Below are 15,578 nucleotides of genomic sequence, written 5' to 3'. Positions count from 1 at the left end.
TTTTACTGTCAAAGAAACCCACTTGTCCATCCATATAAGTGCATCTACTTCTCATACCTTGCTCTAACATCTATATGTTATTGTAAATAAAAGTCAGAGATCAATATAAATCTATGTGGAACACAGTGTTTTTCTAGAAAAAAAATTAACTCGTAGGATAAGAAAACCCAAAGAATTCCAGCTAATTTTCTTAATAAATGTCTAGTTGGATAGGCATTTAACTAAGTCATTGCCCTTTTCAGACAACTCAGGATTCATACCATTGATCACTACTGGTCGTTGCCTCTAGTAAAGTCTGATAGGCAAGTTCCATTAATTTCTTCACAGATTCACTGATGCGGCATGCAGGCAACGAAAAGGAATGTTGGTCCAATGTATTTTCAGACTCTAAATTCACCACTTCATTGTACTGAGGTATGGATGCTTTCTGTACTTTTAGCTTGTTATCCTCATCAGGGATGGGTAAGTCTGGCACACTTATCTTAGCATCAGGAGTAATCTAAGATTCAAACATAGAAACATAGAAAATGTGTTGTTTTCAGAATAATTCAAATGTAAACATACAATGAGGAATAAGATACTAGTTGTTTCCATGATGATGAAGCTATAGCTCTACAGAGTAATTAAAAGATTTGAGTAAATACGACAGTATTTTACTGACTGCTTTATCTTGGATGAAAGCATGTTGTAAGAAATAAGCAATCCCCTTTACTATGAAATTCTTCCAAACACTCTTAATCTTGGTTTAAATAGCAAAGCTGTGCAACTGGCCTAAGATTTCAGGTACATGAAAAGACCTTCAAAAATCATCTTTCAGAGCCAAGTGAGGTGGCTCATGCCTGTAATCCCAGCTTCCCAGGAGGCTGAGTCAGGAGGATCACTTGAGGCCAGGAGTTTAGGCTCAAGACCAGCCTAGGTAACATAGCAAGAGCCTGTCTCTAAAAAAATGAAAAAAATAAAAAAATAAAATAAGCCAGGCAAGGGTGGCACATGCCTGTATTTCCAGCTGCTCAGGAGGCTGTGGTGGGAGGATTGCTTAAACTCAGAAGTTCAAGACTGCAGTGAATTATGAGTATAACACTGAAATCCAGCCTGAAAGGTAGAGTAAGACTCTCTCTTAAAATCAAACAAAAAAGTCATCTTTCTCAAACTAGACTATTAGAACAGAACAGTATAATTTTGTGTTCCAATGTCAAGATTATTAAACAAATTATTTTGCACCAGGCATATGTGTTGGCTTAGTCTAAGAAATAACTCATTCAGAATAACATATCCTCCCCTTAAAAAAAAACTTCAAGCCAAAACCAAAAAAGTCTCCCTAACATTTATACAGAACGAAAATTCCTAGACTTGGTTGGGACTAACTGAAGGAATAGTAGGCCATAAATCTGGAAACAGTGATTTTTTTTTTTCCTAACTTTTCATAAAGCCAATTAACCTCTCTAGATCTGTTTTCTCATTATAAAATGAATAAACTGCACTAATAATGGCTTTCAAATCTTGCTTCTCAAAAATGCCTGAGGGTAGAAAAAAAAAAGAAAGACTAAGCAGGTAGAAGCAGCAGGCTCCCTACTCCCACTGCAAAAATAGCAGCTCTACTCTGCAAATCCTAGGCCTCGATGGAAAATTTCTGATGGAAAAGGTTCAAAGTCTAATAAAAATGTTTAAGTCAGCAGACTTGGTTTTCTAATCTGTAAAATGGTATAATAATATCTACTTCACAGGGCTGGTATGATGTTTAAATGAGAATACAAATGTCAGGGACTGGGTAGTCCAAAATTATGGCTAAGATTAGAATATGGATGAAAAAACGTAATTATAGAGATGAGATTAAAAAATGCTAATGTTTGTCTGAAAAACAGTGGGCCCAGAATACATATGATTCAAAAAAGTGATTCATGAGAAAGGAAAGAAAACTAAGATGGAAGAATGTAAAATCTAATATGACATCTCTCAAATCAAAATGTAAAAACAAAACAAATAACAACAAAATACAACTTTATACATCTTTTGGGAAAATGACGAATATACGTAAGGGAATAAAGAGAACTGACATACAGACTATGAAAAGCAATGAAGCTGAAAATGGTTTCTAGAAAAAGGAGAACGAACTTTTCAAAGTTGGGCAGTTCAGAAGATCTAATTCCAGGGCCTAATTGCTAAGAGAAAAAAAACAGGTTAGAATCTAGAGCAGTGGTTCTCAGCTAGGGAAAATTTTGTCATCCAGGGGACATTTGACAATGTCTGAAGATATTTTTGGTTGTCCCAGTTGAGAGAGGTGCTACTGGCATCCAGTGGATAGAGGTCACGGATGCTGCTAAACATCCTATAAGATAGCCCCCCACAGCAAAGAATTACCTGGTCCCAAACGTCAACGGTGCCACTGCTGAGAAGCCCTGACCTAGAGGAAGCTACATTAGGATTCGGGTATTCAGGAAAAATGCAGTTTTATAGAATGTCAGAACTACTTGAGTAGGGAGCTCAGAGATTTGTCTAGTTCAATTCTCTCACAACACAGAAGAGGAAAATGAGGCTCAACAAGGTGAGAAGATTAAGCCCAGAGTCACAGAGGAATACAGTAACAGTATTGTTTACATCAAGGAGTTGGGATAGAGGTAAGTGGGATATATATTAACTCATTTACCAAAGGTACTCGGTAACCACCTGAGCACTGAGTATATAGTAATAAGTACCAGAGTACCAGGTTATTTTCTTGGTGCTGGAGATACAACAACAGTAAACAAAATATCAAAAAAAAAAAAAACAAAAAACAACCCTCCTCTCATGGAGCTTACTTTCTAGAGACGGAGAAACAATAAATAGTTCATACAAAATGTTAGTTGATATTAATAATAAGTAACATAAAGAAAAATAAAGCAAGGAAGGGGTAAGACAAATAGGGGGAGGTTACAATTTTTTAAAAAGTGGTCAGGAAGCACTTTTTAAAAACCAAGTCATGTGGGTACCTGTTCTAATGCAGAATGTTCCAAGCAGAGGGAACAAGAGGTTCAAAGATTCTGCAACCAAGTGGACCTAGCACATTCAAAGAACAACAATGAGTCCAGGGTGGCTGGAACAGAGCGAGGGAAGAATGCAATAGGAGATGGAGTCGGAGAGGTGATGGGAAGCAAACCAGATAAGGCCTGGTAGGCCACTGTAAGGCTATTGGGTCTTTCTCTAAATTAGATGGGAAGCCACTGGATTTTATGCAGAAGAGTGACATAATCAAGCAATATTTATGTTAAAAGAAACCAAAGCACAGTTCCTGGCACTGAGTAGATTTCAGCTCCCTCAACAATCCAAAATTACTTCAAAATATGTCAGTATCTGTGCACTTCAAATGGCTAATTAAATATTCTGTTGAGACACAATAATGGGCTACCCCAAGGAAAATAGCAGAAGAAGGGATTAAGAAAAAAAAGCCCAGTCCCCTCAGTGACAGAAGTATTAATAACTTACATTTATTAAATACAAGGTATATAAATTATTTTATATACGTAAGATATGAAGAAAACCAAAAAGAAAATACACAGAATTATCTAAGGTCAAAGGGGTAAATTATCCTCAATACAAATTAATTAGTCCACTTGCTTTACAGGTAACTATTTATACCCTATCTTTTTGCTTACTTGTTTTATTATTTTAGCTTCAAAACTAGTCCCTCTATCAGCCTAGGAGATGAAGTCAACATTTTCACAACAGGATATAATCTCTAGATATAATAAAATTCAAGTTTACCTGTCACAAAAATGTGTACTAAAGTCTCGAGTAATAAAGATGAGAATAATCTACTGTCTAATTTTCAATATTAGTAATCCATTACATTTATGTAGACTTTTTCAATTTATAAATGAAAGAGGTAATGATTAGGACCATTTTTAAAGAAGACAAAACTAATGTTCAGAAGATTAATAATTCAATAGTGAGCTCAGCAACTGTCAGGCTCGCTTCCTCTTTACCATATGCATTTCAAAAATGAGCTGCTTCCTAAATACAATGTAACATAACCCTAATACTGTGGTCCCCAACTCCCCGGAGCTGTGGATCGGTACAGTCTGTGGCCTGTTAGGAACTGGGCCACACAGCAGGAGGTGAGCGGAAGATGAGTGAGTGAAGCTTCACCTGTATTTATAGCCACTCCCCGTCGCTGGCATCACCATATAAGCTCCGCCTCCTGATAAGCCACAGTATTAGATGATCATAGGAGCACAAACCCTACTGTAACTATGCATGTGAGGGATCTAGGTTGCACACTCCTTATGAGAATCTAATGCCTGATGATCTGAGGTGGTGATGCTAGCACTAGGGAGCAGCTGCAAATACAGATTATCATTAGGTCTGACTGCACAATAAATGTAATGCACTTGAATCATCCTGAAACCATCCCCCAACACCACATCCATGGAAAAATTGTCTTCTATGAAACTGGTCCCTGATGCCAAAAAGGTTGGGGACTGCTGCCCTAGTACCTTCACAGTGTTGTGAATTTCAGAGGTCATTAGGTTTCTGGCCGCCACAATCACATCCTGGCACTTCTTGTTAGCAAAATGAGAATTGATGTTACGGGCATATTTCAACAAATCTGTAGTATCTCCTTTTAAAAACCTCATCTCCTTCAGGGCATTTTCAAATTCTTCAGTGGATTGTATAATCTGAGAAATATAAGAAAAAAAAACAAAAGAATTATATACATACATTCTATTTCAATATTAAAATTTTAAATCCAATGTCTGAAAAAGAACAAGGACCAAACTAGTTATTTAAGTTTTAGAACAGACCATCAATTACTAGGTATAAAAATATTATACATTTTTCTAGCCTTAAATTCATTAGGAAGAATTATCTTCAACAGAAATTTCTGACTCTACTAAGTAAAGGTGGAAAAACCTTTAAAATAAATACATTACTTTTAGTATTCAAGGAAACACTAAAAAGAAGCAAAAAAGTAAAATGTCACATGTAGCTACTACAGCTGATACAAGTATAAAAGAACAATAAAGAAAATGTAATTAATAAGAAAACAAACTTCCCCAATCAAAGAGGTAGGTAGCCAGGACAAAAATGAAGCTGTAGGGAATTTGCTTCCATTTCTTATTAATAAGTTTCCTAAAGGTATAACTAAAAAGCAAAAGATCTCCAAGGAAAAACAAAAGACAACAACAGGAATTAACAGTGTCTTAAAACCTTCTGTAATATCTCCACTCTTTACCTCTTCATATTGCTGTAACTTGCTGCTATTTGTTGGAATAGAATAAACCAAACAGTTTTTGATAAGGCACTCAGATAAGTCCTCCCAGATCACATCACCAAGCATCTCAGCCAATATGATCGTAGATGTTTTTTCATTTTCTAGGTCAGTGTCAAGTGGCAAATCTGAATTCAGAAGAAAAGGTTTTAAATAAGAAACAATTGATAGTCCTGATATGTTCAGTTCCCTAGTTTTCTAGAATTCTTTAATTTTAAGATGATAGGGAATAAAACAGCACAGATAATTCTACAGCCATCTCAACTGACTGCGTGGGACAAAGCATGACACACAATTATTATTATTTTATTTTCACTGCTCAAATGAATTGTCTGTACTATATTACCGCCTGTACTCTATAACAATAAGGTATTAAGCCATCTACATTATAATCATCTTCTGTTAAGCTACTGATCTGATTATATGACAAGTACTCAGAAGTTCTTCATTCTAATTTGAAACTAGTTTAAAATCACACTTCTTTAATAATGAATAAACACATTTTTTCATCTCTGCATAGGATCTGAGTGTTTATCCAAAGTAAAATATCAACAAGCACCTTACATTAAAATATAATATCTAGTCTACCAGAGTATTTTAACACCTCCTCTATAATATATCTTATGCTGCTTTTTTTTTAACACATTTTGAGGATACATTTAGAATATCCTATAAATCAATTAAATAAAAAAGAGTGTGGAAGGAAGAGGAACCATGAAAGGGACCAGCTATTTTGAACCCAATTCTGATTCACCAAGAAAGATCTTAGGGAGTTAAGAGCCTTAGAAGAAAGTGACCATATCTCACAGCCTTGAGATACCTAACAATGTCTAAAATCTAGGACTTCATTATCCAATATGGTAGCCACTAGCCATATTTTGCTACTGAGCACTTAAAATGTGGCTAGTGTGACTAACAAACAAACACTTTTTAAATTTTAATTAATTCAAAGTTATAAAATGAAGCAGAGGTATGTGGTTATAATGGGGCAGCACAAGGGAACCTTGTGGTGATGGAATAGTTCTATATCTTGATTATAGTGGTAGTTACATGAATCTACACAAGATAATATTGCATAGAACTACACACACACACACACACACACACACACACGAATGCATGTAAAACTGGCAAAATCTAAAAAATTCTGTTAATTGTACCAATGTTAATTTTCTGGTTTTGATATTGTACTATAGTTATTCAAGATGTTAACACTGGGCCGGGCGCGGTGGCTCACGCCTGTAATCCTAGCACTCTGGGAGGCCGAGGTGGGCGGATCGTTTGAGCTCAGGAGTTCGAGACCAGCCTGAGCAAGAGCGAGACCCCATCTCTACTAAAAATAGAAAGAAATTATATGGACAGCTAAAAATATATATAGAAAAAAAATTAGCCGGGCATGGTGGTGCATGCCTGTAGTCCCAGCTACTCGGGAGGCTGAGACAGGAGGATCGCTTGAGCTCAGGAGTTTGAGGTTGCTGTGAGCTAGGCTGACGCCACGGCACTCACTCTAGCCTGGGCAACAGAGTGAGACTCTGTCTCAAAAAAAAAAAAAAAAAAAAAAAGATGTTAACACTGGAAAAAACTGGGTGAAGGATACATGGGACCTCTCTGTAGGTTTTAAGAGCCCCACGCTCTACTGACTGAGCTAGCCAGGCTTCTCTGTAGGTTTTAAATTTAAACATTTTTTCTTTAAAAACGACTCAATGTAAAATACTTTTCTGTTAAGCACAATTTCAATGTTTTGATAGAACTACCTTTCACTGTAACCATTGCATTGCATAAGATATTACTGTTACATTGTTACGCACATATTAGGCACAAATGTCATTTCTAATATTTCACATAACACATTGCTAATCCAGTTAGTATAAACAGATTGATTCCATTCCAATGATTTTTTCTGTATGCACTAAAGTAACAATGTAATGTGTTTATTTGAATATTTTATGGATATAGCCCAAGTTATAGTGATACCTATATAAATTATAATAGGTGGCTAAGTTGAAATACTTATTTTAATTATGGTATGTCTCCTAGTTTATAACCATGTACAAATTTTAAAATTTAAAACAAGGTATACTACTGATGCAGAATCAAGTAAAGATGCAGAAGCTAGTAGTAGCACAGAAAGAGCAAAGGAAAAAAAAGACTGTAAGTATGTCACAAATTTCACAATGAATGGCAGCTGTAATTTGCCACAACAGAGCAAAACAAAAAAGCTGCTTGGTTCTTGTGTAGAAGACATTTAATTTTAATTTTAATTTTTTAGAGATGGGGTCTTGCTCTGTCACCCAGGCTAGAGTACAGTGGCATCATCATAGCTCACTGGCACCTCGAATTCCTAGGCTCAAGCAATCCTCCTGCCTTGAGTAGCTGGGACTATAGGCATGCGCCACCACACCTGGCTAATTTTTTTTACATTTTTGCAGAGATAGGGTCTTATGCTATGTTGCCTAGGCTGGTCTCAAACTCCTGGCCTCAAGTGATCATCCCTCCTCAGCCTTCCAAAGCACTGGGATTCAGGTATGAGCCACCATGCCCAGCTAAAAAAATATTTTTTAAGATAAAAAGTAGACAATATTAAGAGACATTTTCAGCAAATACATCAGGAATTTGATAAGTTTCCTATCAAAAAATAATTGACAAAACTAGTCACCAGAAATCACAATATCCAAAAAGATGTGATTTTAATAGGATCTAAGCTTTTGCTTTCACTGGCTATAAAATGACTTGGATTCTTACACAACAAAGAAAATCCATTTTAGATGGAGTGGCAAAAGAAATTATTTCACTTATAAAAATTCTGATTAACAATAATGAAAAGACATATTTTTAAAAATGTGAAAGATCTTCAATGAAGCCACCACAGAATATTGTCCATAATATATAATATCTAACAATATCAAAGATCAATTGATTCAATTTCTGAAAAATTGCAAATACTTTTCTTCAGCTTTAGATAATACTTTGGGTACATTTTGTCTAAAGGGACTTACAAATTTGCAAAGAAATACTGTAATTCACAGCCTAAAAAAAATCAATCTCAAAGCATAGGTACTTTTAATTTTTTATATTTGTCAAAGAAGAATTTCAGCACAGTATGAAAAAATTAATTTTTATTATAATGGACAGTGTTATAGTGCTATGGTAGGTTTAAAAATCCATATTTATTGTAATTTTAAAACAAGAGACTGATTTCCCGATTGCTTCACTCCATTGTATGATACATATTTGATTTTTTTTCCCTGAAACAGACTCTAAAATGTTTAAAGAATACAGCTGTTAAAATCACTCAGTTTATATACATGCAAACACTATAAATTATCACTGGTTAATAGACTTGTTGAAAGAAACAAGACAATAAATCTTGTGTTCTTTGCCAATGCTCATTAGTTGAGTCTGGAAGAGCTTTAGAAAGATTTACTGTATTGTTATCATCAAGATTTTCTTGAAACAAAATAAATGCTTGCCAAATATTCAAATAATCAAAGATAAACATGGCAAGGCACTTTATATTTTCTTACTGACATCACATTGCACATGAAAATATATGTGTGTGTGTATGTGAATTTGCCAAATACATACACATGCACATAATTGCTATGGACTAAATTGTCTCCCCCTCAAAATTCTTATGTTGAAGCCCTAACCCCCAATGGAACCATATTTGGATATACAGGCATATCTCATTTTATTGCATTTCGCTTTATCAGGCTTTGCAGATGCTATATTTTTTTGACTCTTTTGTTTGTTTTTTTAAACAAATTGAAGGCTTGCAGCCACCATGCATTAAGCCAGTTTATTGGTGTCATTTTTCCAATGGCATGTGCTCACTTCATGTCTCTATCACAGTTTGGTAATTCTCACAATATTTCAAACTTTTTCATTATTATTGTATCTGTTACAATGATCTGTGATCAGTGACCTTTAATGTTATCATTGTAATTGTTCTGAAGTGCCACAAACCGTGCCCATGTAAGATAGTGAACTTAATCAATAAATGTTATGTGTGTTCTCACTGCTTCCCAAACCAGCTGTTCCCCAATCCCCTCCCCTCTGTTTCCCCCTCATCTGTTGCCCCCCCCAATTCCTCCTCCCATCTCTCTCTATCTCCTAAGGCCTCCCTATTCCTTGAGACACAACAATATTGAAATTAGGCCAACTAATAACCCAACAATGGCTTCTAAGTATGCAAATGAAAGGAAGAGTCAAACATCTCTCACTTTATATTAAAAGCTAGAAATGATAAGGCTTAGTGATGAAGGCATGTCAAAGGCTCAAACAAGCCAAAAGCTAGGCCTCTTATACCAAAGAGCCAAGTTATGAAAGCAAAGGAAAAGTTCTTAAAAGGAATTAAAAGTGTTATTCTACGGAATATATGATTGATAAGAAAGCAAAACCACCTTATTTATGATATGGAGAAAGTTTTAGTGGTCTTGATAGAAGATCAAACCAGCCACAACTGCCATGGCTTATGACGGGCTAAAAAGAAAACAAACAAACAAACATACAAACAAAAAAACCAAAAAAAACCCAGCCACAACATTCCCTTAAGCCAAAGCCTAACTCTCTTCAACTCTGTGGAGGCTCAGAGAGGTGAGGAAGCTGCAGAAGAAATGTTTGGAGCTAAGTGGAAGTTGGTTCCTGAGGCTGAGAGAAAGAAGCTGCCTCCATGACATAAATGTGGAAGGTGAAGCAGCAAGTGCTGATGTAAAAGCTGCAGAAAGTTATTCAGAAGATCTAGCTAAGATAATTGATCAAGTGGTTGCATTAACAGATTTTTCAATGTAGACATTACAGCCTAATATTAGAAGATGCCATCTAGGACTTTCATAGCTAGGGAGAAAAAGTCAATGCCTGGCTTCAAAGAGCAGGCTGACTCTCTTGTTAGGAGGGGCTAATGCAGCTAGTGACTTTATATTGAACCCATTGCTCACTGACCCACTCTAAAAATCCTAGGGCTCTTAAGAACTATGCTAAATCCACTCTGCCTGTGCTCTAGTAATGGAACAACAAAGCCTGGATGACAGCAGATCTGTAACACCACAGTTTACTGGATACTGTAAGCCCATTGTTGAGATCTATTGCTCAGAAAAGAAGATTCTTTTCAAAATATCACCACTCATTGACAATGCACCTGGTCACTCAAGAGCTCTGACAGAGATATACAAAGAGATTAACGTTTCATGCCTGCTAACACAACACCCATTCTGTAGCCTATGTATCAAGGAGTAATGTTAACCTCCAAGTTCCTATTTAAAAAATACATTCTATAAGGCTATAATTGCCATAGATAGTGATTCCTCTGATGGCTCTGTGCAAAGTAAACTGAAAACCTTCTAGAAAGGATTCACCAGTCTAGATGCCATTAAGAACATTTGTGATTCATGAGAGGAGGTCCAAATAGCAATATTAACGGAGTTTGAAAGAAGTTGATTCCACCCCTCGTGGATGATTTTTAGAGGTTTAAGACTTCAATAGAGGAAATAACTGCAGATGTGGTAGAAATGACAAGAGTATTAGAATTAAATGTAGAGCCTGAAGTTGTGAATAAATTGCTCCAATCTCATGATAAAACTTGAACAGATGAGGAGTTTCTTCTTACGAATGAGCAAAGAAAACAGTTTCTTGAGATAGAATCTACAGCTGGTGATGATGCTGTGAACACTGTTGAAATCACAACAAAGGATTTAGAATATTCCATAAACTCAGTTGATAAAGCAGTGGCAGGGTGAGAGGACTGACTCCAATTTTGAAAAAAGTTCTGTGGGTAAAATGCTATCAAACAGCATTGCATGCTACTGAGAAACCTTTTGTGAAAGGAACTCAACTGATGAGGGAAACTTCATTGTTGTCTTATTTTAAAAAATTGCCACAGCTACCCCAACCTTCAGCAACCACCCCCTCATCAGTCAGCACAACCATCAACATCAAGGCAAGACCCTCCATCAGCAAAAAAAATTATGATTCACCAAATGATAATCTTAAAAAATGATTGTTAGCATTTTTTAGCAATAAAGTAGTTTTTAATTAAGATATTACATTTTTTAGACAATGATATTGCACACTTAATAGACTACAGTAAAGTATAAACATAACTTTTATATCTACTGGGAACCAAAAAATTTGTGTGACTCATTCTATTGCCATATTCACTTTATTGCAATGTGTTTAGAACTGAAACTCCAATATCTCTGAGTTATGCCTGTAGGGCCTTTAAAGAGGTAATTAAACTTAAATGAAGTCATAAGGGCAGGGTCCTGATCCAACATGACTGATGTCTAATAAGAAGAGGAAGACATGCCAAGATAGAAGAGGATTAACAAAAAATCCACATAAGGACACAGAGAGAAGGCCTTCTGCAAAATAAGGGGAGCTTCAGGAAAAACCAAACCTGCCAAAACCAGAAGAGCAATGAACATGAGGGGAACTTAAAATTATATCATTCAGGCCAGGCATGGTAGCTCAAGCCTATAATCCAGCACTTTTGGAGGCCAAGATGGGAGGATCCCTTGAGCCCAAGAGTTTGAGACCAGCCTAGGCAACACAGCGAGACTCCATATATACAAAAATTTTCAAAAACAAATTAGCCAGGCATGGTGGCATGGGCCTGTAGTCCTACCTACTCAGGAGTCTAAGGTGGGAGGATCACTTGAGCCCAGGAGTTCGATGTTACAATGAGCTATGATCAAAACTACAATGAGCTATGATCAAATTACTGTATTCTAGTCTGGGTGACAGAGCAAAACCCTGTCGCTTAAAAAAAAAAAAAATTATGTCATTCAAAAAACCTCTGGATGTTTATATTGGTGATAAGATATAGGGAAAATAACAGCTACTGTAAAGAATTTAAAAATTCATCATGTGTAATAGGAATTAGACTTGTACTGTAAGGCTCTATACAACAGAAATCACATCAATAAAGTATATATTATAGGGCAATATATTTTGAACAAATTATGTAAAGAACTACTCAACTACTCTAAAGATTTAATTTGCAAAATGGACACTTTAGTAATGGCATTTATTATAGATAGGAGATATAAGTTTTAAAAAACAAAACAAAATGCTTCCTAGTATTCAGAGTTGCCCAGAGGCAGGATAAAATGTCTTAAGAGAAAGTGAGTCCCCTCTCTCTCTCTCAAGGTATTCAGGTTGGCTATATGAACAATTGAGAATGTTATAAAGGAGATTCAAGCCTCAGAGATATTTGACTGAATCATCTCTCCAAGCCCTTCCAATCCTTGGATGCTTTGTTCACAACTTTATTTTATTTTATTCTATTTTTTGAGACAGAGTCTTACTCTGTCACCCAGGCTGGAGTGCAATGGCCTTACCAGAGCTCACTGCAACCTCAAACACCTGGCTCAAGTGATCCTCCTATCTCAGCCTCCTGTGTAGCTAGGACGACAGGCACGCACCATCACACCCAGCTAATTTTTCTACTTTTTGTAGAGACAGAGTCTCGCACTTGCTTAAACTGGTCCCGAACTCCTGGCCTCAAGCAATCCTCCTGCCTTGGCTTCCCAGAGTTTGTATTTTTCCCTAAGGGAAGGATCTGAGAACAAGAAAAACTATCTTGGATTTCTGAAGTTCATATAAGCCTTTAAGAATTTTTCTCCTCTGTTCTCATTAAAAAAAAAAAAAAGAAAAAAAAAGAAAAAGAAACTATAAAAAGAATTCCTTGCTTTACATATATTTTTATATAAATAAACAGTATATGGCTGCCAGGAAGGCCTACAAACAATAGCAACATTTCTTTATTTTTTCCCACAGCAAGAATGGTTGGCAGGACTATTTAACAAGACAATTGAGAAAAGAACTAAAAAGGTTAAGTCAAATAGACTCAAAAACAACAGTATTAAAACACCAGAAGAAACTTTTTTTTTAATAGTATGACAACCAAAAAAATTATCCAAGCAACACAGAAACTGGCTGTTTCTAGTGTAAATATGTAAATATCTAACCAACAGGCTGAGTTGGAATGTAATTTATTTCCTATGTTAAACTTCATTTGTTTATATCAGATCAATAAGGATTTTTCTCATTGAAATATGTCAAACAGCACTTGGTGCATTTCTACTTCTATAATTAAAGCAAGAGTCCCAAAATGTGATGTTACTAGAAGTCCAGTGAGAGAAGTACATGCTATAATTCAACTAAAATAATATTGCAAATACAGAATCTGGGGTACCACTGATGACTTACTTGTCAACATAGGGCAGAAAAGGAATGCAAAGTAGGCAAGAAGAAGGTAAGCAATTGCTTCTGTGGTATAATTTACTCACTTCTGATCTCCCCTTCACTCACATTATGGGCATTTCGACTTAAAATAATATTTACTTTTAAAAACAATATTTACCTTACCAAAATACAAAAGCACTGCCTTGGTGATACATACCTAAAAGCTGTTTCTGGAGCACTTCCAGTACCAGTCTGATCTTCGCAAAAACTTCAGATGGCGATGGATGTTCTAAGTCAGTCATTACAGATTCAAAACGAACAATAACTGTGTTAGGCTGGTTTTCTATCACAGCATAAAGAAATGGGCAAGATGCCAGAGGCCTAAGGATATACTTCAGCAGCATCTGACCTGAAAAATAATATGAACACTAATCAAAAATCACTAGAAGAAAGTTCTAAAAAGTAAGCATGACCAAAAAAAAAATAAAGATTGGCCGGGCGGGGTGGCTCACGCCTATAATCCTAGCACTCTGGGAGGCCGAGGCGGGTAGATAGCTAGAGGTCAGGAGTTCGAGACCAGCCTGAACAAGAGCGAGACCCCGTCTCTACTAAAAATAGAAAGAAATTATCTGGCCAACTAAAAATATATATAGAAAAAATTAGCCAGGCATGGTGGCGCATGTCTGTAGTCCCAGCTACTCGGGAGGCTGAGGCAGTAGGATCGCGTAAGCCCAGGAGTTTGAGGTTGCTGTGAGCTAGGCTGATGCCACGGCACTCACTCTAGCCCGTGCAACAGAGCGAGACTCTGTCTCAAAAAAAATAAATAAATAAAAAAAATAAAGATCCCCAAGCCTAAACAAAATACACATACTATAACATTATACACCAACCATTATGCACTACAATTTTTCCAGTTTTTCCCACTGAAGTTTTCCAGATTGTCTATAGATTTTTATTTGAATTATCCAAAAAACCAAATAAAATAAATAGGAACTAGTTTCTTTTTTAAAGAAAGGATCCAAGCCCTTAATAAAAAGGGTAATATTTATGACAAATTCCCTCTGATGAATCAAGAGGCCAAACTCTACATTAGTACTGTCCAGAGAATATTTTATAATCTTTTCTGTCAGCCTTTTAACACTGGGCCTTTTAAGATTTCACGTAAATGAAACAAAGTAACATGCTTTACCAAATGATTTAAGCTTGGTGTGTAGTTCTCCAAGAATAGAAAACGCCAAGAGGACAGAACTGATGGGTGGGACAGGGGTCTTCTCCTCTTTCTGGGATTGTTCAGTGCATAAATGAAGTTCCGTTTGTAGGCAAGATTCTAAACTGCTGGTATCTAAGAAAAAGGGGGAAAAAATATCAGCTGTCTCAGCAATACAAGATGTTTCCACTTCTATTCCTTGGAGCCCATTCTTTACAGAGATTCTTAATGTGGTCTTATTATAATATACTTCTAATGCAAGCAAATATTAATTATGACATACATGTCCTTGGTATCACTTTAAAACAGAAAATGACTTTTATTGGCATGTTCAAAGAATCAAACTAAGTACTAAAGAGATGATGTGTCTATAAGAAATCCTTACTAAATATGTTTGTTTTATGCTGTTTTTTAATTTTTTTAGAGACAGGGTCCCACTCTGTTGCCCAGGCCAGAGTGCAATGGCACAATCACAGCACACTAGCTTCACATGATCCTCTTGCTTCAGCCCTGAGGAGGTGGGACTACAGGGGTGTGCCACCATGCCTTGATAATTTTCAAATTTTTTTGTAGAGACAGGGTCTCACTACATTAGTCAGGCTGGTCTCAAACTCATGCCCTCAAGCAATCCTCTCACTGTGGCCTCCCAAAGCCTGGGAATACAGGCATGAGCCACTGCACCCGGCCACTAAATATGTATTGAATAAGTGAGTGAAGGCAAGGAATAAAAACTGAGGTCCTAGTTTCATACACCTCCTCTTCCATGTTCTTTATGCCAAAGTTTAAATGGTAGTATATGCTATGATATAACAAAGAATTCAACACACCTGCCATCTTCTCTTAATTTACAGTCTAGTTGGAATAGAATCTAAAATTTTCTAGATTACACCCTTCAAAATACCCAATATACATACACATTATGTGTATGCGTATCTATGTACA

The 15,578-nt window shown here is 36.2% G+C and overlaps 1 protein-coding gene across 2 annotated transcripts in view; it reads right to left on the bottom strand.

Moving 5' to 3' along the window:
- Positions 1-15,578, bottom strand: part of ZW10 (zw10 kinetochore protein) — a 36,771-nt gene that overhangs the window by 10,732 nt on the left and 10,461 nt on the right. For both annotated transcript variants that reach the window (XM_069468903.1, XM_069468904.1), the window contains 5 exons: positions 14,619-14,771; positions 13,647-13,838; positions 5,210-5,373; positions 4,470-4,652; positions 261-499 (listed from right to left, as the gene is read on the bottom strand). In XM_069468903.1, the coding sequence (XP_069325004.1) occupies positions 261-499; positions 4,470-4,652; positions 5,210-5,373; positions 13,647-13,838; positions 14,619-14,771 (931 nt within the window). The remainder of the gene's footprint in view (positions 1-260; positions 500-4,469; positions 4,653-5,209; positions 5,374-13,646; positions 13,839-14,618; positions 14,772-15,578) is intronic.

Source organism: Eulemur rufifrons, chromosome 6 (assembly GCF_041146395.1).
Source record: "Eulemur rufifrons isolate Redbay chromosome 6, OSU_ERuf_1, whole genome shotgun sequence".
NCBI classification, from domain to species: domain Eukaryota; kingdom Metazoa; phylum Chordata; class Mammalia; order Primates; family Lemuridae; genus Eulemur; species Eulemur rufifrons.
The sequence above is the reverse complement of the archived record's forward strand: the minus strand, read 5'-3'. Positions and strand labels throughout refer to the sequence as shown.